This window comes from Anabrus simplex, chromosome 2 (genome assembly GCF_040414725.1).
Source record: "Anabrus simplex isolate iqAnaSimp1 chromosome 2, ASM4041472v1, whole genome shotgun sequence".
Lineage (NCBI taxonomy): Eukaryota > Metazoa > Arthropoda > Insecta > Orthoptera > Tettigoniidae > Anabrus > Anabrus simplex.
Window position 1 is genome coordinate 457,379,472 of NC_090266.1, and position 25,318 is coordinate 457,404,789.

Sequence of the window (25,318 nt, forward strand, 5' to 3'; positions counted from 1 at the left end):
CACGTGGTTCACAAGTTAGAAAAGTGAAATGAGTACAAAACAAACCCTATGGCATTATAGCCCTAACGGGCTTTGGCCTACCAAGCGACCTCTGCTCAGCCGGAAGACTTTCAGATTACGAGGTGATGAATGGTTAGTGCGACGAATGCTCACGGCCATTATTCTTGGTTTCCTAGACCGGAGTCGCCATCTCACCGTCAGATAATTCCTCAATTGTTATCACGTAGGCTGAGCGAACCTCGAACCAATCCTCAGGTACAGGTAAAAATCCATGACCTGGCCGGGAATCGAACTCAGGGCCTCCGGGTGAGAGGCCAGCACGCCACGCCTAGATGCGGGGCGGGCTAGTGCAATGAATAAAATAACTGATTATTATGTGCCCATGCGCAATAAAAAGAAAGCATGACGATTCTTTTAAAGTATATCCCGAACCTACCAAAAGTAAATCAAGTGAATATGAAGAAAACATCACAAGTACCGACAGATTTACTGCAGTTCAAGAGCGAAATCTGACCATGATGGGCCCTATTCTTGAACAACTCAGAAAAAACTGCTTCTTCCAGAGGAACGAGTGACTTTATGCGGAAAATAAATTGCTAGGTTGTAAGGTGTGCCAAGATTTTACAAGTTTAGGAACAGAAAAACATATGGAAGTGAACATTTCTTCAGTGTGGACCTGTGGTTAAAACAGAACCTTTGGAAGGGAAGACGACCCTAGATCTGGTGATATGAACAAAGTGTGAGATTCAGTTTATGAATAAGTTCTGGTGAGTACCGCCAACTTTTCTCTTAGAAAAAAGGAAAGCACTGATAGTAAGCATTGGACATCGGGTAGTGCAGTTCTCGCTGTCGTTTCCCATTGCTTTTGTCCTAGGATTATTGAATGTCCATAGGGAGTCTTCCACCACCACTCACCCCATGGCGCAACAGCCCCGAAGGGCCATGGCCTACCATGCGACCGCTATTAAGCCCGAAGACGTGTAAATTATGACGTGCCGTGTGGTCAGCACGACGAATTCTCTCGGCCGTTATTCTTGGCTTCCTTGACTGGGTTGGGAGTCTTCCAGTAGTTGTAAAAGTTTTGAGTGTGAAGTGTTTATTTTGTGTATTGATGAAGTGCTTATACGCTGATATTTTCAGAATATAGGTTCTTATTTTAGAATCAGTGGATAAATTATTAGAGAAACTAGGTGCAGGTCCTACCCGTTTAATTGTTTTCGGAGAGTTAGGTAAGGCCCGAAGCAGATGTACCAGTACGCAGCTTTATGTTCACACCCTGGGAATGAGAGTTATCATGCTCTATCAAAATTCGAGGGATCCATTTACATGAAATCTGGCTCCCAAATTCCGGACATTTCGGTGAAATGTTCCATTTATTTTATATTTATAGTATGTAATTATATTAAGAATTCAATTAAAGTCCAAGCGAAAGGCGAGCATTTTATCTCATTCATTTATTTTATTTATTATTATTATAAAGAGTGTTAGAGGTACACGTGCAGATATTTTGCTAGTCGATAAAGAAATATTCATCTCAGAATATATGCTTTGTACTTTTTACCTTGTCCTTTTAGTTTTCCCGTAGCTGAGCCAAATATTTCAGGACCTAATGTGTTTTGAACGGCCGTGGTAGGACAGAAGACCGTGAAGGATGGAAACGGATACAAAAATTTCTTCAGAGATCACGATCCTCAGAATTCAGGGACCGATATAGACAGACAGACAGACAGACAGACAGACAGACAGACAGACAGACTGGTCTTATTAATGTTTCGCTTCGCGACCTCAAACATTATTTGAACTCGAGGCTACGGCAGTGTCAGCGGAGGGAGTTAGGTATACAGACACCTTACGGGTCGCTAGGGAGCCTCCTCCGTCATCTAATAGTTCTCGGTCACCAACTCGCCGAAACTCCTCTCCACGCAAGTGTTATGCATGCGGATCGGCAGAACATCTTCGAAATAAGTGTACCTTTGTAAAAACTAGTGGAAATAAGGATGGAGAAGGGCCATCCCAGGGATGTTTTAAGTGCGCGTCATTCTCACATCTTGCCAAAAATTGTACGTCACCTAAGACCACACCTTCTTGTTCCACTTCTTGTGCTGCCTCCACGAACTTAGGAGATTGGAAGTGACCAGCGCGCCCGGATGAGTCACTAGATCCAGGTTTTTAGGGTTCGGCCCAGGTCAAGTCAAAATCAATCAATCAATCAATCAATCATTACTGATCTGCATTTAGGGCAGTCGCCTAGGTGGCAGATTCCCTATCTGTCGGGCACCGAACTGTCTGAGAAGGAAAGACCCTCTAATTTATCTTTTGAAGGCCCTAGGGAATGTCTTAAAATCGCCTCTGAGACCCCAGGATTTGTGTCCTTTCTCAAAATTGATATTAATAACGAACCACTCATGCCTCTATTAGACTCAGAAAGTGTTGGCTCTATTATTTCTGAGGAGTGGTATTCTAAATTGAAGGTTTGTTGTAAATTTCCTTATTACTGTTTTTCTTCTGTCAAATGTGTTTGCGAATTCTTCACCCTTAGAAATATTAGGATTTATTCAGGCTAAAGTTCGAATTTCTAAATTTACTTGGAAAATGGAGATGTTCGTTGCCAAACAGTTGTCCTGCGCTGTTATATTAGGGGCAAATTTCATGTCACATTCTGGTCTTGTGCTCGTCCTTCAGAGCAAGTCTTGCACATCCAAGTTTGAAAGTAATTTACATATTCCTCTTTTAAAACGTAATTCCGCCTACCCAGAGTGAGATGTCGTTAGATCTTGGACCAGGCTGAGAGTATTCTAAAGTTATGTCAGTCTTTTCCCGATGAATTTTCGGAAACCCTTGGTGTTACTGACTTAATCGAATATAAGGTTGAGGTAACTGATTCGATCCCGCTAAGATTTACTCCGTATAGGTTATCTCCACCTGAGATTCGTGTTGTGATTTTTTCTGAAACCTTTGAAGAGCACATAGATCATCTTAAGGAAGTCCTGAATCGCCTTCGTAAGGCTGGGTTGACCGTAAAATTATCTAAGGTAGCCTTTGCTAAGTCTTCTATGTCCTTCTTAGGGCATATCGTGTTGCCCGATGGCGTTTCAATCGACTATTCAGGAACGAAGGCTCTTAAGGAGATCATTGATCAAATGTTGAAGGAGGGCATTAATCGACCTTCAAAGTCGGCGTATTCATCGCCTATCTCTCTTGTACCGAAACACCAAAGCGGTTTCAGGCCTGTCATTGATTATAAAGAGTTAAACCGTAAGGTCGTATTACAATCAGTGTACCTTCGTGATCTTCATTCATGTTTCTCTTGGTTTCGTAAATCTAAGTTTTCACCATCTTAGATCTTAACAAAGCGTGCAATCAGATTCCTCTGGTGGAAGAATCCAAATATCTCACTGCTTTCGCTACCGCGTGCCCTTCGTGCTCCCTACGAGCGCGGCTGTTTTTACTAGGTTGCTGGATAAGGTCTGCTCCGACATCAAATTCGTGTCGTGATTTTTTCTGAAACCTTTGAAGAGCACATAGATCATCTTAAAGAAGTCCTGAATCGCCTTCGTAAGGCTGGGCTGACCGTAAAATTATCTAAGGTAGCTTTTGCTAAGTCTTCTATGTCCTTCTTAGGGCATATTGTGTCGCCCGATGGCGTTTCAATCGACTATTCAGGAACGCAGGCAATTCGTGATTTTAAGCTTCCTAAGGATATTAAAGGAAATCCTAGATGCATTGGCATGGTGAATTTCTTCAGGAAATGTATTCCCAATTCCGCTAATAGAGCGGCGCCCCTAAACCTACTCCGTAGGAAAGGTGTCAAGTTCCAATCTGGGCCATCGCAGCAAGTTGCGTTCGAAGACCTTAAGTTAGCTCTCTGTAACACGCTAGTCTTAGCTATGCCAGATTTCTCTAAGAAATTCTTCATTCAAAAAGACGCCTCATCATCTACAGTCGCGGCTGTCCTCCTCCAAGAAACTGAACTCGGAAGGTGACTAATTTCTTATGCGTCCAGGACCTTATCGGCTCAAAAAGCCAAGTACTCCATTTATGAGTTAGAGGGGTTTCAGTCCTGTTTGCCCTGGAGAAGTTCCGCCTGTATCTGGAACATGTTAAGATTGAGTTAGAAACCAACAATCAGGCTTTAAGTTGGGTTTTGGCTAGGCCCCGTCGTACAGGACGTATCGCCTGTTGGGCTGTCCGCATCTCAGCGTTTCAGTTTGACGTGCGACACCTTCGGGGATCAGAGAATTTGGTCGCGGATGGTTTAAGCCGCATGCTTTCTGGTGACGTTGATCCCATTTCCATACCTTCTGGTGTTAGTTCTATTCTAACTGATTTCGTTATATTGTACCGTAACATCGAAAAATATCAACGGGAAAGTCCAGTGCTGCATCCTATTATGGAAAGCCTTTCTTTTGGGGAACATGTTGTCCCTTATGTTCTGAGGAATGAGGTTCGGTGTTGCCCTTAGAAGCATTATCAAAAAATGATAGTTGTAGTTCCAACTGTTCTTGTACCCATGATCTTCAAGTATTATCATGAGACCCCATGCGGGGGAAATTTAGACATATTCGAAACTAGAGAAAAAAATGAGAGAGGTGTTCATCTGGAAGAGTATGGAAGGCGAAATTAGGGAAATGGTTAAAGCCTGTAAAACTTGCTTACTTAGTAAGCCCTCCTTGTCCACTAAGCTAGGGTTATTGTCATCTCACCAAGCATCTCGCCCTACGGAACGCTTATACATAGATTACCCCGGACCCTTCTCTCAATCTAAGGTGAAAGGGAACAAATTCATCCTCCTGTGTGTAGTTGATTTCACAAGGTTTTCATGGCTATTTCCAACGAGGCTGGCCACCGCTCAGTCTACAATTTATTGTCTTAATACTATTTTCACTTCATTTGGACCTTGGCAATACATAGCCTCTGATAATTCCAAAACATTCACCTCTAACCTGTTCCACAAATTCTGTTTCGATGTATCCATCTCACATGTAACAACATCTGCCTATTACCCACATCCATCTCTTGTGGAGCGTGTTAACCGTAATCTTCGATCTGCTTTGCACGCCTTTCACCATGAAGACCATTCTAGGTGGGTTACTTCTCTGCATTGGTTATCTTTAGCGTTCAACTCGGCTGTTCACGAGTCACACAAGTTTTCATCTGAATCTCTCATGTTTAAGTTCGTTCCGAACACGCCATTGTCTAATCTATGGTCAATCAATAAGATTTTACCAGAGATAATAGATCCCGATAATATCAGGGATCTGTGGAGAAAGGCTAAAGGTAACCTTAAAGCTTCTCATTAAAAAGTTAAAGGGGGATATGATCGTGGACGCAGACCCACCAATTTAAAGGTTGGAGATCAAGTTATGGTGAAAAAATTTGTTCCTGCAGGCAAGCTTGCCCTCAGAATTCATGGACCTTGCATTATTCTGGATTTCTTAACGCCGGTCACGCTTTTGTTGAGTAATCCAGACAGCGAACGAATCGTTAGTGTTCATCTGTCCCAAGTAAAATCTGTATGATATCTCTGGTTTTCAGGAGAGGTCACCACGTCATGGCATTGCTAATGTAATTATATTTCTTTCCTTAACAGCTTTGAATCTTAAATGTTCGTATGTAAGTTGAAAGATGAGGCCTTCTTCTCTGTTAACTCTGTAAAAATATTTAAGGTATTCTCTTGTACAAACCTTCCCTTCAGTGAGATAATTTTCTTTCTTTTCCCGTCTGCCATTACTTTGCCCCTGCCTCCAAACCTAAGCCTGGATTCCACACACACTCGTCCTCTATGCCGCCCGCCTTGACTGCATCACCAACCCAAAAACTAAAACAAACTCTCTCAATAAATACAGTCGCTCTAGCCGAGGAAATTATTGCTGCAGTGCCCTATTGTCATCTGAGGCCGCGGTACAACAACTGGAGAGAGGTGCCGGCGCAGTGTAAGGGCCCATCTCCCTCTGGTCCGCTCTTCTTTGTGTTTGCTCACTAATTTACAATGAAACAGAATTAAGGTAATCATGAAATAAAATACTCTATCGTCGGACTATGTAGTCTCACTTAGTACTTACCTGTTTACTTACACGTACAGTTGTTGATGGGCGACAGCTACAAATAAATGTAACGATAATAGAATGAGAATCTTGAATATCTTGAATAGCTTACTTTGAGAGCATAACATATAGGTTCTGGGAAAAGGACATTGTCGTTTGGTTTCCCAATTAAAATTTTAGGTTAACTGATCTACCATTGAAATAAAACAGTTAATTGTATTTGATACTAAACAAAATATATTCTTTAAATTTAGACTTTAAATGGCGAGATTCGCTGCGATAATTTAGATGATAATTTAAAACTTTGAAATTACAACTGAAAGAAACTCTAGGCCTTAAATTTGAAATCCTCTTGACTGGACATTCAAAAGTTGTACAAGAAATTTATCCCTCACTGTTTCATTTAAAAGTACCTTGAACACTTCGAGTGTTATTATTACGTATTCTTTTGAGTTGGTGTAGTGTCCTTTTAGTTTCACAAACGAGATATAGCATGCCTTGTAAATATAATCACACTTCACAATAAACTTTACAAGTAATTCACTGATAAGTGGCGACTCAATATTCGGCTGTCACCGAACTGACACATGAACTCGACCGAACAGATACACGAAACACACTCCGAACATATAATCATTTGGTCACTGACGATTACGTATCCATGTCACTGCTCTACCTCCAGCTGACTCTCGATCGACCAAGACTCCTTCCAAATGAATACAACACTTCGTCGTTCGAGGCTATCCTTCCAACTAACTACAACACTCCATGGCAAGCCCCTCCATTCAACTGACTGACCACTATAGGACCCTCCTCTATATATAGACACTAGTTGACAAATGGTATAATATCCACACCATTTCTAAACAGCCCATGATATCACTCCCACCCAGCTCCAAAGTATTATAGATTGTGATGAAATAGCCTCAAGCAAAGTAGGAACTCCCTAAATTATCTCATACTTCTAAATGCATACAATGACAGAGCGATGACTCGACAGTTACTTTAACAGTATTGCACCATATGTTGTAATGTCTTAAAGTTATTTCACAAAATATATCCACATCCGATATTAGGCAGCAACTCTCACTCTACATTATTTTAATGCTAATACACACACCCACACACACACACATATATATATACAGTATAATTATACATAATGATAAATTAAATACAATGAAGCAAACTATAATTAATTAATATATGACGCAATCAGATTATAGAATTGAATCAGACAATAATAATAGTTACAATAATAGTAAGAATAATTATTATAATAATACAAATAATAATAATAATAATAATAATAATAATAATAATAATGCAAATATAATGATACAGATAAAAGCTTGTATCGGGATTTGAACCGTTACAATTACCGTTAGTGTCCCGTTCTCTCCTTATCATACATTTCACAAAAATATAGCACTGAAATTAACCAAACCAAACCCCATGGCACTACAGCCCTTGAAGGACCTTGGCCTATCAAGCGACCGCTGCACAACCCGAAGGCATGCAGGTAACGAGGTGTCGTGTGGTCAGCAGGACGAATCATCTCGGCCGTTATTCTTGGCTTTCTAGATCGAGGCCGCTATCTCACCGTCAGATAGCTTCTCAATTCTATTCACGTAGGCTGAGTGGACCTCGAACTAGCCCTCAGGTCCAGGTAAAATCCCTGACCTGGCCTGGAATCGAACCCGGGGCCTTCCGGTAAGAGGCACTCACGATACCCCTACACCACGCGGCCGGCTACTGAAATTAACATATACAAATAATTTTAAATGAATATACAACATTCTTTTTTACAACATATCAATGTCAATAAAAAAATCACGTATATGAGAACTTCTCGCACATTGTCATTATAAATGACAGTGTCTCGTTCTCTCCTTCTCATACAATTCACAACAATATAGCACTTACTTTATCCGTGTACTGGAGTTCAGTGCACCAATACGATACTTCATCGTTCGAGGCTGTCCTTCCAACTAACTACAACACTCCATGGCAAACCCCTCCATTCAACTGACTGACCACTATAGGATCCACCTCTATATATAGACACTAGTTGTCAAATGGTATAATACCCACATCATTTCTAAACAGCCCATGATGTCATTCCCACCCAGCTCCAAAGTATTATAGATTGTGATGAAATAGCCTCAAGCGAAGTAGGAACTCCTAAATTATCTCATACTTCTAAATGCATACAATGACAGAGCGATGACTCGACAGTTACTGTAACATTATTGCACCATACGTTGTAATGTCTTAAAGTTATTTCACAAAATATATCCATATCCGATATTAGGCAGCAACTCTCACTCTACATTATCATAGTGCTAAAATACACACACACATATACATAAAAATTTAAATACAATGAAGCAAACGATAATTAATCAATACATAACGAAATCAGATTGTAGAATTGAATCAAACAATAATAGTTACAATAATAGTAATAATAATAATAATACAAATAAAATACAGATAAAAGTTTGTAACGGGATTTGAACCGTTACACCTTCTCTACGGCGAACATGAGCACCATCACTAGTGGCAAGGAGTGAGATGCGGTATCACAACCGCTCACTCCATCATTTGGCAGAAATTTAATAGTTTATCCACGGCGATCATCACCATGGCTACCCCTCTCAAGGTAGCGGAAAAGACGTATCTGAGGGTACTTTTGCCATGTTGTCTTCCGATCGCTCCAGTCAAGAGGTTTAGTGTGTTCATAGAGGAGGCAGGGGGCTTGTCTCGTCCATCTCCGGAAGGCCCACCATCTGAAGGTAATGAGAGACATCTTTTAATCATGTAATAGTCTCAGAAAGCAAACTCGATGGGAAGAATTCAATATTCTTTCTTGATGCAATCTTGCAATGCAAATTTTCTTCTGGTCTAAGACCTTAGTTTAACTTAGGGAATTAAGAGTCTGAACCCTCTTGTATTCCCCTTCAACTTGGTACTGAGGTGACAATGACTTTGTAAAATGTATAATTTTCCTATGGTAATTTAAAACTTTCTCTCCGGATAGTAACCTCCGTAGGATAGGCTTAGCCTCCGCAACTTCGGGCCATAAGCCCACATAGGGTTTTAATGATGTTCTAGTGGATTTCAAAGGAGTGCAAGTATTCTACTCCCAACATTTTGATTTTCGGCCAATAACTTTTGCCTTTTCTTTTTCACTAAGGTCATATTGAATGGTACTTATTACCCCGGTTAAAGTTAACAACTACTTTTAATAATTTCCTACTTTTAAGTGTCTACTGTTTGTTTTTCTAAAAGTTAGATTGTGTCTTGCAGAGGCTTGAAACTTATAGATTTTGGAAAATAGTCTCATAATTAATTATGTGAAGCAAAGACGCTCCTTGTGAATGTACGAGATTTTAGAACTCAGTCCCTTGAGGATGTATTGAAGGGAGCAGAGTTCCTTTTGTAAAATTAGTAACTTGGGAGCTTCAGGCTCATTCTGTTAAATCGTTGTCTCTGATTGTTTCCATAAAAAGAATTCTCGATCTCACGAGCTAACCATATCTAATCCATTGTTTATTTGATTCGTTGTGCCCAACTGTGGGGCGCGTTTGAACTTATTTTGCACAATGTTTCTTTTTCTTTTCATCCCAATATCTCTTCATTTCTTCACTGTGTTCCTTTCTGCATGTTTCTGTCCAGCCTATATTTTTTCTTGTTGGTTTCTCTGCAAATTTATGTTTGTTTACTAAGCTTCTAAATTTCATTCTATCTTGAATGGTTTCGTCCTCAATACCCATTTCTTGTAGATCTTCATGAATTTCTGCTAACCAATTATTGCGGATTTTCAGGGTTAGAGCTAGATTTAGAATTTTCTTTGTCAGCCTGTTGTTATCCATTCTGTGTAGGTGACCGTAGAATTTTAGTCGTCTCTTTCTGATGGTATCTGTGATTTTTCTGTGAACTGAGAATTTCGTGTGGTTTCTTTTTCATCCAAATTCAATTTTCGAACTTTGGACCTAGGATTTTTCTGAGAATTTTCCTCTCTTGTTTCTCAATGCTTTTCATTTGTGACCTGCCGCCATTGATCAGTGTTTCAGATGCATAAAGTGCCTCTGGTTTGATGACTGTATTGTAGTGTCGTAATTTTGCATTTTTTATATACATCTTTTGTTGTATCTGTTCCATGTGATTTTGTAAGCCCTTTGCAGTTTAGCAGTTCTTTCTTTGTTAGCTTCCTGATTTAACCCTGCTGACTGAATAATTTCACCTAGATGCTTGAATTTGTCTACTTGGGAAATTATTCCACATTTGGTGATTAATGGTTGATTGTTGAATCTTGATTTAGTTCCTTCCATAAACTGCGTCTTTTCAAATGAAATTTGAAGTCCGGTTTTTGCGGCTATTTCATGCAATTTTTCTATGGAATTGATTGCTTCTTGTCTGTTGTTTGAAAGGATCGCAAGGTCATCTGCGAAAGCTAAGCAATCAAGGTGAATTTTGTCTTTAAGAAGTCTGCCAAAGTTTATACCTTTAGTTTCTTTTCTCCGTTCACGAATCACTTTTCCAAAACTAAATTGAATAGTAGGGGGATAGTCCATCTCCCTGTCGGATACCAGTTCTGATTTCGAACGGTTCACAAATTTCTCCCAAGAATTTAACTTTTGATGTTGTGTTGGTCAGAGTTTGTTTAATCAATTCCCTCGTTTTCCTGTCGACTTGAAATTCCTCTAGTATGCTGAACAGGGTCTGCCGATCTATGGAATCATACGCCTTTTTGAAGTCAACAAAGATGATTACTGTTTGTTTGGTTTTGCGAATCTGTAGTATGGTTTTTAGGTTTAGGATTTGTTCTGCGCAGGATCTTCATTTTCGGAATCCAGCCTCATAATCTCCGATCAGGTGGTCTGGTTGTTTCTCTAATCTATTAAGTAGAGCTTTAGAGAAGATTTTATATACGAGTGAGAGGAGAGAAATTCCTCTGTAGTTATTAATATCTGATTTGTCTCCTTTCTTGTGAAGTGGGTGAATCAATGCACATTTCCAATCCTCCAGAATTTCTTCAGAAAACCAGATGTCCTGTAAGATTTTTGAATACTCTGGGCCAGTTTGTCACCACCAATTTTCAACATTTCAGCGATTATTCCATCTTCTTCTGGTGCTTTGTTGTCTTTTAAATCTCTGATTATTTGTTTGATTTCTTGTAATGTGGGCTGTTATGAATCTGGATTAGGTGTTGGTTTTTCATAGGTGAATTGTTCTTTCGGAGATTCACAGTTTAAAAGGTCCATGAAATGGTTTGCTAGGAGTTCACAATTTCCCTTATTACTTGTTTCCAAAGTCCCATCTGTACATTCGAAACAGAGACTAGGTGCCTGGTAATTGGATAATTCTTCTCTGAATGTTCTGTAGAAGTTCCGTGTATTATTTTTCCTAACAACGATTCACACAAGAAGTCAAACAGGCCAACAACGCCATAGAACCAACCAATCTACAACTTTATTTCAACAGCCACATCAAACCTTCACAGCACTCGTCAATAAGATAAAAATTTCCAATTTCAACACTTTGAAAATATATCGTCAATCAGTTATGAAAACAACAGCCATTCAACCTTAAGTCAAATTTTACCAACGTAGAGAATAACTGCTTATCATCATTCTCTACAAACTTACTCCGATGACTCGAAATAAATTCAAGCCAACTTTAAACTTTATGTCTACACAATCTTGCTGAACTATTGTAGAAACATCCTTTGAACTATAAACAACCTTTGAACTGTTTGACCTTCAAACATTACGAGCAAATATACGCTGGCGTCTTCAACATTTGCCCAGCATTTTGGAATGTTTTTCCTTATCTTTTATATTTATTAATGTAATCCTTTTCATATTCTTCTACCTCATATTTATGTGTTATTCTACTTATGCATCAAACTCTGACTACGGCTTTAAACCATTAGCTGCCACTCATAATTGTAAGACACCTCCATTTTTGAATGTACCTCTTAAGAACCTACTATTTTAATATCATTTTAATGCATTGTATATTTTTAATAAATTTATTTTATATGCCTTCCACTATATATTTAACATTTAATATTGACTAAGGCTTCAAGCCATCTTCTGTACCACTGTACCATCCTATGACGTCTTTATCATCAAGTGAACAACACATGTTTTTATCATTACAATTGAGTTTTAGTTATTTCATGAACATTTGTATAATAACATTAGAATGTTTGAAATGTTATCTGACAGAATAAGGTTTTGATTAATGACTGAAGACGCCTCAAAATATGAGGCGAAACATGTCTCACTTCAAAAAAATGTTTTAAGTTGGATGTCAATATATTGTATTGTATTGAATAGGTGGAAGAAAAATTTAAAGAAAACATTTCTATATACTTAGCGAAATTTTCAATACGGACAGATAGATGATTTTCATCACTTGTAATAACTCCAGTTTAGCCAGGACCTAATTCTGACTTCTATGGCCTTGTCACAGGTGTCATTCCACCACCTGTGTTTGCTTTTCCTTGGGGGGTTGCTGATGTTTTGTGAAGCTTTCAAGAGTGTGTCCTTGAGTTCTAGCCAGTTTGAAGGAGCATCGTTGGAGATATTCGCAAGGAAATTGTCTAAGTTCTGTCTCAGAAATTCAGGGTCGATTCTTGGGTTTCTGATTGTTTTGGTTTTCTTCCTGTTGGGTTGAAACTTTACTTTAACAAGAGATAGGTGGTGGTCGGAGTCAATAATTCCCTTTTTGACTTTAACGTTCATAATTTCTTTTTGGTTTTTCTTAGAAATAGCCACATGGTCTACTTGAAATTCTCCTAAATGCATGTTCGGGGATCTCCATGTCATTTTCTTTTGTGGAAGTGCCAGGAAATGGGTTGACATCAATTTTAGATCGAAATGCTCGCAGAAGCCAATTAAACGTTCTCCATTTTTATTGGTTCTTTTGTGAGCAGGGTAAAATCCTACAGTGGTCCTAAATTTCTTCTCTTTGCCAATTTGTGCATTGAAGTCCTCCAGCAGAATTTTGACATGATGTTTTGGAATTTTGACTGTAGTTTCTTCTAGTAATTCCTAGAAGTCATCTACCTTCTGTGGGTCTTTTTGATTGTAATTGTTTTTAGGTGCATGTGCATTGATTAGTGTATAAGCTTTGTTTCCTGATTTGATTGTCATTAGCGAAATTCTTTCAGAAGGAGATGTACAGTATAATACCGAATTTGTGATAGTTTTTCTCACTGCAAAACCAGTGCCAAATTGTAATATTTTGTTAGGGAGAAGGGTAGCTGGTTTACCTTTATAAATTCTATAGTTTCCTGATTTAAAATGATTTTCGTCACTGTACCTAGTTTCTTGGAGTGCCAGAATTTGGATGTTGAGTTAGTCTAATGTGTCTGTTAAGTGCTTCAACTTTCCAATTTTGCGAAGCGTATTGATGTTTGAAGTGCCAATAAAATGGTTTTCCTTTGGGCGAAGAGATTTGGGAAGCTCCGATACATTCCCGCATGATGTTCTCGGTACCCCAGAATCCGATGACCGAGAAAACCTAGTATGAATACTAGGGCCTTGGGTAGTAGTGTCATTAACTGACGTTGCCATCATGCTAGTAAGTTGAAGATAATGGGGAGATTGATCTTTGTCAATCTCATAGTTAAAGTTTAACATCTGAAAAGAAACAAAAAACCAAGGCAAGAAATAAAATTTCGAATTTTAGAGTTTCAAATTAAAATGTGATCTTTTCTCTATCCACCCATTCATGCCAGCACCTTCTTACTCCTCTCTAAAACACGGAAATTCCGTAACTATTATTATTATTATTATTATTATTATTATTATTATTATTATTATTATTATTATTATTATTATTATTATTATTATTATTATTATTATCTAAATAAAGCGATAAAGCGAAATGCCAACTGCTAACACGAACTTTTAAATAAAATGGAATACATGGCTTTATTTCTTTTATTGTTGTTTCAGGGAAGAAGAACAGAAAATTTGCTTTGCGAGGGAGTGAAGAATACGTCGATAGACTGATCACATCCCTCGAATCCAGACTTCGCATATATGGTTTTGATTCTCTTCCTGTTGGGGATGCTGTAATGGAACTTAAGTATGCAATTAAGTTATTACTCTATTCATGTCACCTTAAATCTATGAGTTTGTAAGTTTATCAGCTGCGTGTTTAAATCAGAACCTGATTGGCTACCATTTAAGGGATTGCTCCCCATAATTACCATTTATGAATAAGTATACAGGGGAACAGTAGACATAATCACGGACTACGACTATACGTGCGTGGAAGGTAGGTACATGACCATATTATCCTTTTACATTTTAAAATATTTTTCTCGAGTGTAAAACACATTGACTACCTTTGGTAGTTATTTGCTTCATGCTTCGTTTCGAATTTCATACAAAGTTTCAATTGTGACCTTAATTACACAATTAGCTTTCTGAAGAGAATGGCTACGAATACCGGTATATCAAAACGCGAGGCATCAGATGGATATGGGAGGTGCTGTACTGTACAATGAAAGTTCTATATTTAACCAACTCACGATGAATTTACATAAGGTCGGTGCAATGATGAATTATCATTAGTCTGAGGATTGATAGGCACTAGAATTACTAAAATAATATGCATTGATGAATTACAGTACATTTAAAACCGTACCTATGTTGAAATTACAGCATCAGTATGAAACATTTCAAAATTGAGAATATACTGTTAAAATATATTTAAGATCAAACCAATGTCTTATTTTGAATGGTACCGTTAACATTGACAAACGTGGATTATATTCAGGTCAGTCTGCATTCCTGTATTTTGTATTTATTTTCAGTTGAAATATTTCAATTGACGACGGCATACACAGGGTGTATCCGTGATGATGTTACAAACTTTCAGGGATGATGGAGGACCGCAAATGGATCAATTTGTGATAAGGAACCGTAGTCCGTAAACGATCGGGTCAAACGTTAAGCAAAATTCTACTCATTTATGTCCGTTTACCTGCACAAGATCCATAAGCTGCTCCGTTTACAACAAAATGTTCGAAATGGCGTCCCCCTCTGTCAATGGAGGCATGGCATCGTCGTACACAGTTCTGTTGTAGCCGCTCGAATATCCCCGGTGTCGTTTGAACTACGTCTCAGGCAGCGAGAATTCTTGCCAAGAGATGCCTTCAGTCTCGACAGGTGTCTCATACACAAGGTATTTCACATGGCCCCACAAGAAAAAATCAAGTGGGGAGAGATCAGGCGAACGAGAGGGCCACGAAATAGGACCTCCTCTTCCTATCCACTTTGCAGGAAACGTCTGATCCGGGTGAACACGAACCCTCAGTCCAAAGTGAGGTGGGGCTCCATCATGTTTAACCACATCCGTTGACGAAGGTCAAGTGGGATATGTTCCAGGAACGTGGGTAGTACATCTCTGAGCAGCACTGTGTACACTACTGCATTTAGGCGGGGAGGAAGAAGAAACGGGACTACTACGTAAACATTGGCTATGCCTGCCCACACGTTCATTGAAAGTTTGTGCCGATGGCTCTTCACAACCGTAGCGTGGAGATTCTCATCGGTCTTAACATGTCTATTGTGGCTATTTAGCATTCCGTCTCTGGTGAAAAAGGCTTCATCTGTGAAAAGCACATACGCAGGAAAGTGAGGATCGACTGCAGGGCGCTGCAACACCCATTGACTGAACACGAATCGAGGTGCGAAGTCAGCAGGACTCAAAGCCTGCACTTTTTGTGGATGGTAGGGGTGTAAGTGCATTTCATGCAATACTGACCTAAACAGTCATAAACGTGCAACTGCTCGAGTGCTGATTGCAGGCGCCTCATTCGCGCGAGCAAGCACTGCATCTTCTAAGTCGGAAGCCCAATTCGTCGTCCTCCTCCGTCATTGTACTGTGGTACCAATTGCCCTGTTCTACTTAAACGTGGATATTTGGTCCTGTACAACCGTTCGATTTCTCTGCTCCTTCCACTTCCTTGGCCATACACGAACACCATACCTGCAAGTTCCATAACCGGGTACAACTCCATTTGGATAGGGCTGATCAACTCACCAGTTTTTCTTCCTCTCCTTTATCTGTTTACCCTCCAGGTTAGGTTTTCCCACGGACTCAAAGAGGGATCCCACCTCTACCGCCTCAAGGGCAGTGTCCTGTAGCTTGGGTCGGGGATACAACTGGGGAGGATGACCAGTACCTCAGGCGGACTCACCTGCTATGCTGAACAGAGTCCTTGCGGGGGATGAGAAGATTGGAAGGGATAGACAAGGAAGAGGGAAGGAAGCAGCCGTGGCCTGAAGGCATTTGCCTGGAGGAGAAGTGGGAAACCACGTAAAACCACTTCCAGGATGGCTGAGGTGGGAATCGAACCCACCTCTACTCAGTTGACCTCCCGAGGCTGAGTGGACGCCGTTCCAGCCCTCATACCACTTTTTAAATTCCGTAGCAGAGGCGGGAATCGAACCCGGGCCTCCGGGGCTGGCAGCTAATCACACTAACCACTACACCACAGAGGTCAACGCACGACTTCAACCCGTAAACACAGACTGAAGCCTACAGTACCGACATCACACACAGGTCGTGTCAGTAGAGAGTACGCTATCTGCATTGGACTCGCCTCCACCCACATGGCACTACAGCCCTCGAAGGGCCTTGGCCTGCAGATTACGACGTGTCGTGAGGTCAGCACGACGAATCTTCTCGGCCGTTATTCTTGGCTTTCTAGATCGAGGCCGCCATCTCACCGTCAGATAGCTCCTCAATTCTAATCACGTAGGCTGAGTGGACCTCGAACCAGCCCTTAGGTCCAGGTAAAAATCCCTGACCTGGCCGGGAATCGAACCCGGGGCCTCCAGGTAGGAGTCAGGCACGCTACCACTACACCACGGGGCCGGTCGCATTGGAGTCGATCAGTTATTATCCTAGCCTGCTCTGCTCGTCGGGATTGTCTCCCCTATTGTACTCTTAGCACATGTAGTGTACAGTACAGTCGGATGTATCAGACTGAATTTTGCTTTAACATTTGACTGCCTGCCGCAGTGATGTAGTGGATACGGCGTTGGTCTACTAATCTCAAGTTAACTGGTTCAAACCCGACTGAGGTCGGTGGCTTTTAAGGGTGTTTAAAGGTGACAACGCCATGTCGTTGGCTTCCGGCACGTTAAAGAAATACTGCGGGATGAAATTCCGACATCCCGGAGTCTGTTAAGAACGGACGGACGTTAAGCAACTTGGATTATTAATAGCCTTTGAATCGAACGTTTCCGGATTGCGGCTCCTTATCTCAAATTGAGCCATTTGCCGTCCTCCATCATCCCTGAAGTACTTTAACATCATCACGGATGCACCTTGTATAGTTAAGTTTGATTCAGTTAAACTACGTCTGTGGGCTACAAATACATTTAGAAACGGAAGCAAAGTTCGCTTTATTCATAGAATGTGAGTAGTAAATATGGTAGGGACCGCCCCTGTGGTGTAGTGGTTAGTGTGATTACCTGCCACCCCCGGAGGCCCGGGTTTGATTCCCGGCTCTGCCACGTAATTTGAAAAGTGGTACGAGGGCTGGAACAGGGTCCACTCAGCCTCGGGAGGTCAACTGAGTAGAGGGGGTTCGATTCCCTCCTCAGCCATCCTCGAAGTGGTTTTCCGTGGTTTCCTACTTCTCCTCCAGGCAAATGCTAATTTAAGGCCACGGCCGCTTCCTTCCCTCTTCCTTGTCTATCCCTTCCAATCTCCATAGCCCCCGACAAGGCCCCTGTTTAGCATAGCAGGTGAGGCCGCCTGGGCGAGCTACTGGTCATCCTCCCCAGTTGTATACCCCGACCCAAAGTCTCAAACTCCAGGACACTGCCCTTGAGGCGGCAGAGGTGGGATCCCTCGCTGAGCCCGAGGGAAAAACCAATCCTGGAGGGTAAACAGATTAAGAAGAAAAAGAAGAAGAAGAAAGAAATATGGTTGGCCTACAATAAACTAACAACCTCCATGGAATTTAGATGAACGGTATCTGAGGTGACACTCACCAACTCCCAGAAAACATCCTTTAGATAGGGTTGACAAAATATTACTGTCCATCCATAGTAGAATTGGCATCACGTTTGAGCTATTGGGGATCACTTAGATCATTTTTCTTTCGAAATAACTAGAGAAGACATAAAAGCACAAGTTAAACTAAATATGTTTGTATTGTCGCTACGAGTCTCTTAACATCACTTCTCTCTTCTGCAATGCTTCTCGAACAATCCAATGAGCGCTTCAAATTCGCACAGATCCGCTGTTTTATCGGATTAAGTATTGCAACATTGATGGCGCGACAGGATACGCGGAAACGAACTCGTTTCAGTTACTCTTTGCATGGTGTCATAAGATTCTACAGTACTTCGTAGTAATCCCTCTCACTACTTACTTACGCCACGGCTATTCGTCAGAGCGAGGCCGGTCCAACTATACGAAATTAAACTTAAATAAGGTTGTTGTTGTTGTTTGAGTCATCAGTCCATAGACTTGTTTGATGCAGCTCTCCATGCCATCCTATCCTTTGCTAACCTTTTCATTTCTACATAACTACTGCATACTACCTCTGCTCTAATCTGCTTGTCATATTCATACCTTGGTCTACCCCTACCATTCTTACCACCTACACTTCCTTAAAAAACCATCTGAAGAAGTCCTGGGTGTCTTAAGGTGTGTCCTATCATTCTATCTTTTCTTCTCGTCAAATTGAGATAAATCGATCTCCTCTCACCAATTCGATTCAGTATCTCTTCATTTGTGATTCGATCTATCCATCTCACCTTCAGCATTCTTCTGTAACACCACATTCCAAAATCTTCTATTTTCTTTCTTTCTGAGCTAGTTATCGTCCATGTTTCACTTCCATACAATGCCACGCTCCACACGAAAGTCTTCAAAAACATCCTTCTAATTCCTACATCAAAGTTTGAAGTGAGCACATTTCTTTCCTTAAGAAAGCTTTTCCTTGCTTGTGCTAATCTGCATTTTACGTCCTCCTTACTTCTGCCATGGTTAGTTATTTTACTACCCAAGTAACAATATTCTCCTACTTCCTTTAAGACTTCGTTTCCTAATTTAATATTTCCTGCATCACCTGCCTTCGTTCGACTGCACTCCTTTACTTTTGTTTTGGACGTACGTATATATTTTTATTTATTTTCATCTTGTACTCCTTACCCAAGACTTCGTCCATACCATTCAGCAGCTTCTCCAGATCTTCTGCAGTCTCAGGTAAAATAACAATATCATCAGCAAATCTCAAGGTTTTGATTTCCTCTCCATGGATTTTGATTCCATTTCCATATTTTTCTTTGATTACCTTTACTACCTGTTCTATGTAAACATTGAAAAGGAGGGGGAGAAACTGCAGCCCTGCCTCACTCCTTTCTGGATTGCTGCTTCTTTTTCAAAGCCCTCGATTCTTATCACTGCAGACTGATTTTTATACAGATTGTAGATAATACTTCGTTCTCGGTATCTGATCCCAATCACCTTCAGAATCTTAAATAACTTGGTCCAATCAACATTATCGAATGCCTTTTCTAGATCTACGAATGCCATGTACGCGGGCTTGTCCTACTTGATTCGATCCTCTAAGATCAGACGTAAAGTCAGGATTGCTTCATGTGTTCCTACATTTCTTCTGAAGCCAAACTGATCTTCTCCCAACTGAGCTTCAAATTGTTTTTCCATTCTTCTGTAAATAATATATGTTAAAATTTTGCAGGCATGAGATACTAAACTAATGGTGCGGTAGTTTTCACACCTGTCAGCACCGGCTTTCTTGGGAATAGGTATTAACAACATTCTGCCGAAAATCGGATGGGACTTCTCCTGTCTCATATATATCTTACACACTAAATGGAATAGCCTTGCCATGCTGGTTTCTCCTAAGGCAGTCAGTAATTCAGAGGGAATGTCATCAATTCCAGGTGCCTTGTTCCTATTTAGGTCGTTCACAGCTCTGCCAAACTCTGACCTCAAAATTGGGTCTCCCATTTCATCAGCATCAACAGCCTCTCCTTGTTCCAGAACCAAATTATCTACATCTTCACCTTGATACAACTGCTGGATATGTTCCTGCCATCTTTCTGCTTTGTCTTCTTTCCCTAGAAGTGGCTTTCCATCTGAGCTCTTAATATTCATACACCTAGATTTCCTTTCTCCAAATGTTTCCTTGATTTTCCTGTATGCAGCATCTACCTTTCCTAGGACCAAACAACCTTCGACATCCTTGCACTTCTCCTTCAGCCAGTCTTCCTTAGCTACCTTGCACTTTCTATCCACTTCATTCTTTAATCGCCTGCATTCTTTTCTGCCCTCTTCATTTCTAGCATTCTTGTATTTTTGTCGTTCATCAATCAGATCTAGTATCTCCTGAGTTACCCACTGATTCTTAGTTGATATCTCCTTCCTTCCTAACATTTCTTCAGCAGCCCTGCTGACTTCGTTTTTCATGACTATCCACTCTTCCTCTATTGTGTTTCCTTCAGCCTTTTCAGTTAGTCCTTTTGCAATATGTTCCTTGAAACAATCCCTCACGCTCCTTTCTTTCAACTTGTCTAGATCCCATCTTTTTGCATTCTTTCCTTTCTTCAATTTCTTCAGCTTCAGATGGCATTTCATGACCAACAAGTTGTGGTCAGAGTCCACGTCAGCTCCTGGGAAAGTTTTGCAATCCAACACCTGGTTTCTGAATCCCTGCCTAATCATAATGAAGTCTATTCGACACCTTCCCGTGTCTCCAGGTCTCGTCCACGTATAAAGCCGTCGTTTTTAGTGTTTGAACCAAGTATTGGCAAGGATTAATTATGACCAGTGCAGAATTCAACCAACCGACTTCCTCTTTCGTTCCTTTGTCCCAATCCAAATTCTCCTACTGTACTACCTTCTCTTACTTGGCATACCACTGCATTCCAGTCTCTCATCACAATTAGATTCTCGTCACATTTTACATATTGTATTAAATCTTCTATCTGTTCATGTGTTCTTTCGATTTCCTCATCCGCTGAGCTAGTAGGCATATAGACCTGCACTATTGTGGGGGGCATTGGTTTGGTGTCTATCTTGACGACAATAATTCCTTCACTATGCTGGTCGTAGTAGCTTACCCGCTGCACTAATTTCTTATTCATTATTAAGCCAACTCCTGCATTTCCCCTGTTTGAGTTTGTGTTGATAATTCGGTAGTCGCCTGACCAAAAATCCTGTTCTTCCTGCCAACGTACTTCACTTATACCAACTACATCTAACTTTAGTCTATCCATCTCCCTTTTTAGGTTCTCTAATCTACCACAACGATTCAAACTTCTAACAATCCACGCTCCGACTCGCAGAATGTCAGTATCCATCTTCCTGATGATCGCCTCCTCTCGTGTAGTCCCCACCCGGAGATCCGAATGGGGGACTAGTTTACCTCCGGAATAATTTACCCGGGAGGAAGCGATCATGACATCATTCATACAGAGAGAGCTGCATGTCCTCGGGAGTTAGTTACGGCTGTAGTTTCCCGTTGCTTTCAGCCGTGTAGCAATATCAACACAGCTAAGCCATGTTGAGTATTAGTACAAGGCCATATCAGTCAATCATCTAGACTGCCGACCTTGCAACTTCCGAAATGCTGCTACCCCCCCTTTCGATGAACCATTCGTTAGTCTGGTCTCTCAACGAATACCCATCCGATATGGTTGCACCTGCGGCTCGGCTATCTGCTTCATTGGGACACGCAAGCCTCCCCACGGCGGCTAGGTCACATGGTTCTATCGATTCTACTATCAGTTTAAATTACTTTGAATCCTTGTATCCTGATTTCGGCTAGTACCTTCTTAACATTACGTGCTCTCTGAACATTCCTATTTTGCTGGTGTGACTGATTACCTATAGGTTGTTGTCTCGGTTGAAACTGACCACGGTGATTGTGTTCTTGTCTTCTGGGTGGTGTTTGATAGTTTGTGTGCTCTCGTGTACTATTACTATTTCCTAACGCATCGAAACTTGCTAGCAATCTTTCCATTCCCTGAATAGACTCTATCTGTTGCATACAGCTTGCTTCGCGGATTTTGTTGGGAAAATGTCTGAGTAATAATTTCACAATATCTCTCTCCACTGACATCCCATCTACGTTTTTACAAATCATAACGTGGGCCAAAAAATATTCTGTCATAGAAACTCCTTCGTGTGGCCTAAATTTCCCAAAAACAATGCGTTCTCTTTCCCTGCTTTGTATAACTTCACTCCAGAATTTATCCGTGAAATATTTCTGGAAATCACTATACTGGTCATGCTGCTCTTATACACCGCAAACCATAATTTCGTTTCCCCAATAAAAGCTTTACCAATTATTTCTAACGCTTCTTCCCATTCAATGATTCCTTCTTCTATTCGCATTTCAAACCGTTTCTTAACAGTGTTTAAAAAATCTAAATGGTTTGTCTGCCTCCCATTAAATTTAGGTAGTTCTGTTTCATATATGAAATTTGTAGCATGGCACTGACTTCCTATATTACCTTGCTTTTCTCTGATTTCTTTACGTGTTTGTGCCTCCGACCTATCAATACGTTCATTTATCCTTTTCAATTTAATTTCTACGTCATTCGCAATGTGTTCCTGTCTTTCCTTGGTGACTTTAATTTCAACCGCATATTTCTTTGCTTTCTTAAATTTTTCATTACATATTTTAGCATTAATCTCTACCTTACCACACAGATCATCGTATTGTTGTTGTACTACTTCTCTAACTTTACTAACTTCTCCTAGTTGTTCCTGAATTTTACAATTAATTGCTGTGATCTGCTGGTCTATTCGCTCCTATGTTCAGTTAACTTACTTTCTACTACTTTATCATGTTGGCTACGTCTCATCTCCTGTTCCGCTAACTGATTCTCAAAAAGTTTCTGCTGGTCTAGTGCTTCATCTAATCTATGATTTAAAGCATCCATCCTAGCATTCACTTCTCTGCTAATTTCGGTTTTCGTCTGTTCTATTTCTCTGCTAATTTCGGTTTTCCTCTGTTCTATCTCCTTTCTATTTTCTTTAAACGGAACAGTAAAGCAAAATTTATATTTACTAGCATAGAGACTTATACTTAAATCACAGGGGTAGGATTTTAAATAATTAACCATTAAGTGTCGTTTGATAAAGTAAATTAACGCAATATAAAATACAAATGAATTTATTATACAAAAAAATGAGATGAATCGGAAAAGTTCCTTAAAGCGTGGAGGGATTTAGAATTTACGTTACTCAAATTACTATTGCTTGCTTTATCTAATTGAAGCTCACCAATTACAGTTTCCGTTGAAGTCATCTGGTTTCCGTGGTTACTCACTCTCTTCTTCTCGATGTAGAAATGACTCCATGGACATCCTTCCTTCTCTGATGTGGTACGGGCTATCTGGACTAGCACTCCCTAATTGCCTAGTCTTTAAATTAGACATTGGCCCTATACTTGTAAAAACTGATCAGCGTTGATCGTATGAGGAGAAAATTCAGAGATATGAATTTTTCCATGTTAGTAGAAATCTCAATCCAACTGAGCTATACTATTTATACGGTACAGACTTGTACCAAATTCCATGGACTTGAACTAAACATAGTTCTTCGTCCAGAAGATTTACTGAATATAACACAAGCCGTAAGCTTGTTTCGTTTCACGCAGATCCGATAACATAACGGCATCTAAGTATTATATCGAAGCGACAACACACTGTACAAAAGTAACTATGTCTCGGAGAGACCACACACTGTCTCAAAATCAATAACGTCGTTCAAAGTAGATGTTCACAGTAGAAGTTCTAATAGTAGTTAGGTTCTCAGCAGAAGTAGCGATGTGAGTATCCGTGACTCCATGAATCGAGGAATGCTCCGCGCTACATAATATATCACCGGGCTCTCCCCACTCTTGATAATGGCTCAATATCAATTCTCTATATAACGAAGCATCTGATTCGTAGATCGCATTATCATCTCCTCTTCTTTCTTCTTGACAAGACTAGTAGGCGTGGCGATGATGTAGTATGCTGGTATGCAAGCCTCGCGCGCAGGTTTCTGTTTACTGCCTTGGCTCATGAGTTTAACCCAATGACTCATGTAATTTTCCCCCGCTATAAGATTAACCTTTCCCGTATGCACAAATATGAGATGAAATGACAACAACTATGTCTCAACATATTGACCATATTTACAGTACATAACGAATTCCAAACCTACCTAATATAATAATTTAAATAATAAATGATGTTATAATTATATAATATGATTCCTTGTTTACAAATGATTGACGTAGAATAAATATGTTATTACGAATAATTGCCGATGGCGGATAAACTTGATATCGAGTGATATCGCGTAAAATGATAGTATATTGAATTAGTCTGGCTGGAGAAGCCTGGACGGTTACAGCACATATCAATTCTAATTATGATCACTAGTAGTCTTGACATGGGCTAACTTTCTCATTTTCTTTCATTAAACTGTTAATTAAACTCTTCTTTTATATTATTACATATCCACAGGTATGTATACTGAAAATTATGAAAATCATGTGAAAAGAGACTCATTTTTACGTATTTAAGCTTTAATATATCAATTATAACCAACTAAATTGTTCTTCTGTCACTGTCAAATATTTTAATTACCGTTGAATGACTCGCTGAGCTTGCTATTTCTAGTGCCATGCATAATCCTGGCACCTAGTGGCCTATCCATTCTGTATTTAATCATGTAAGCAACATCGTATGACTTTATGAAATCATTATCTAGGAATGAATTCTAATTAATCTAGTTCTATTCCTATTCCTAACCTTATGTATTTATTTCCAACATATGGATATAGTGAGAACTATTTGACTTGACGTTTACCTCTGTCAGTTGGCCATGCCTTCATCATATTACTCAACTCCCACGATGAGATGTCTTTCCATGTCAATGCTTCTTGTGTACAATCCAGACTTAATTAAACGTATTCTTCATATTTATTTTATCACTTCTGTACCGTATTTATATAAATTCTTCTCGACGATTCATTATTTTCTTCATTATAATCTGCATATCATTTATTTCATTCATAACATCTTCATAACGTGGCCATTTCTCTTATATCTCATAACCTTTACTTGTAAACACATTTCCCACAACGTATTCTCCTAATTCACTGGATCACATCTCATTTCCCATGATGACATCTAACCTCCTAGTATATTGTATTACTCCCTTCCGTTTCTGCATCGACTAAGAATGACTTATAT

The 25,318-nt window shown here is 40.0% G+C and overlaps 1 protein-coding gene across 1 annotated transcript in view; it reads left to right on the forward strand.

Moving 5' to 3' along the window:
• Window positions 1-14,024: 14,024 nt before the first annotated feature.
• The window catches only part of LOC136862885 (uncharacterized), a 159,243-nt gene continuing 147,949 nt past the window's right edge, over window positions 14,025-25,318 (forward strand). Inside the window, exon 1 of the mRNA XM_067139159.2 lies at window positions 14,025-14,153. Within this exon, the coding sequence (XP_066995260.1) occupies window positions 14,143-14,153 (11 nt within the window). The 5' untranslated portion in view covers window positions 14,025-14,142. The remainder of the gene's footprint in view (window positions 14,154-25,318) is intronic.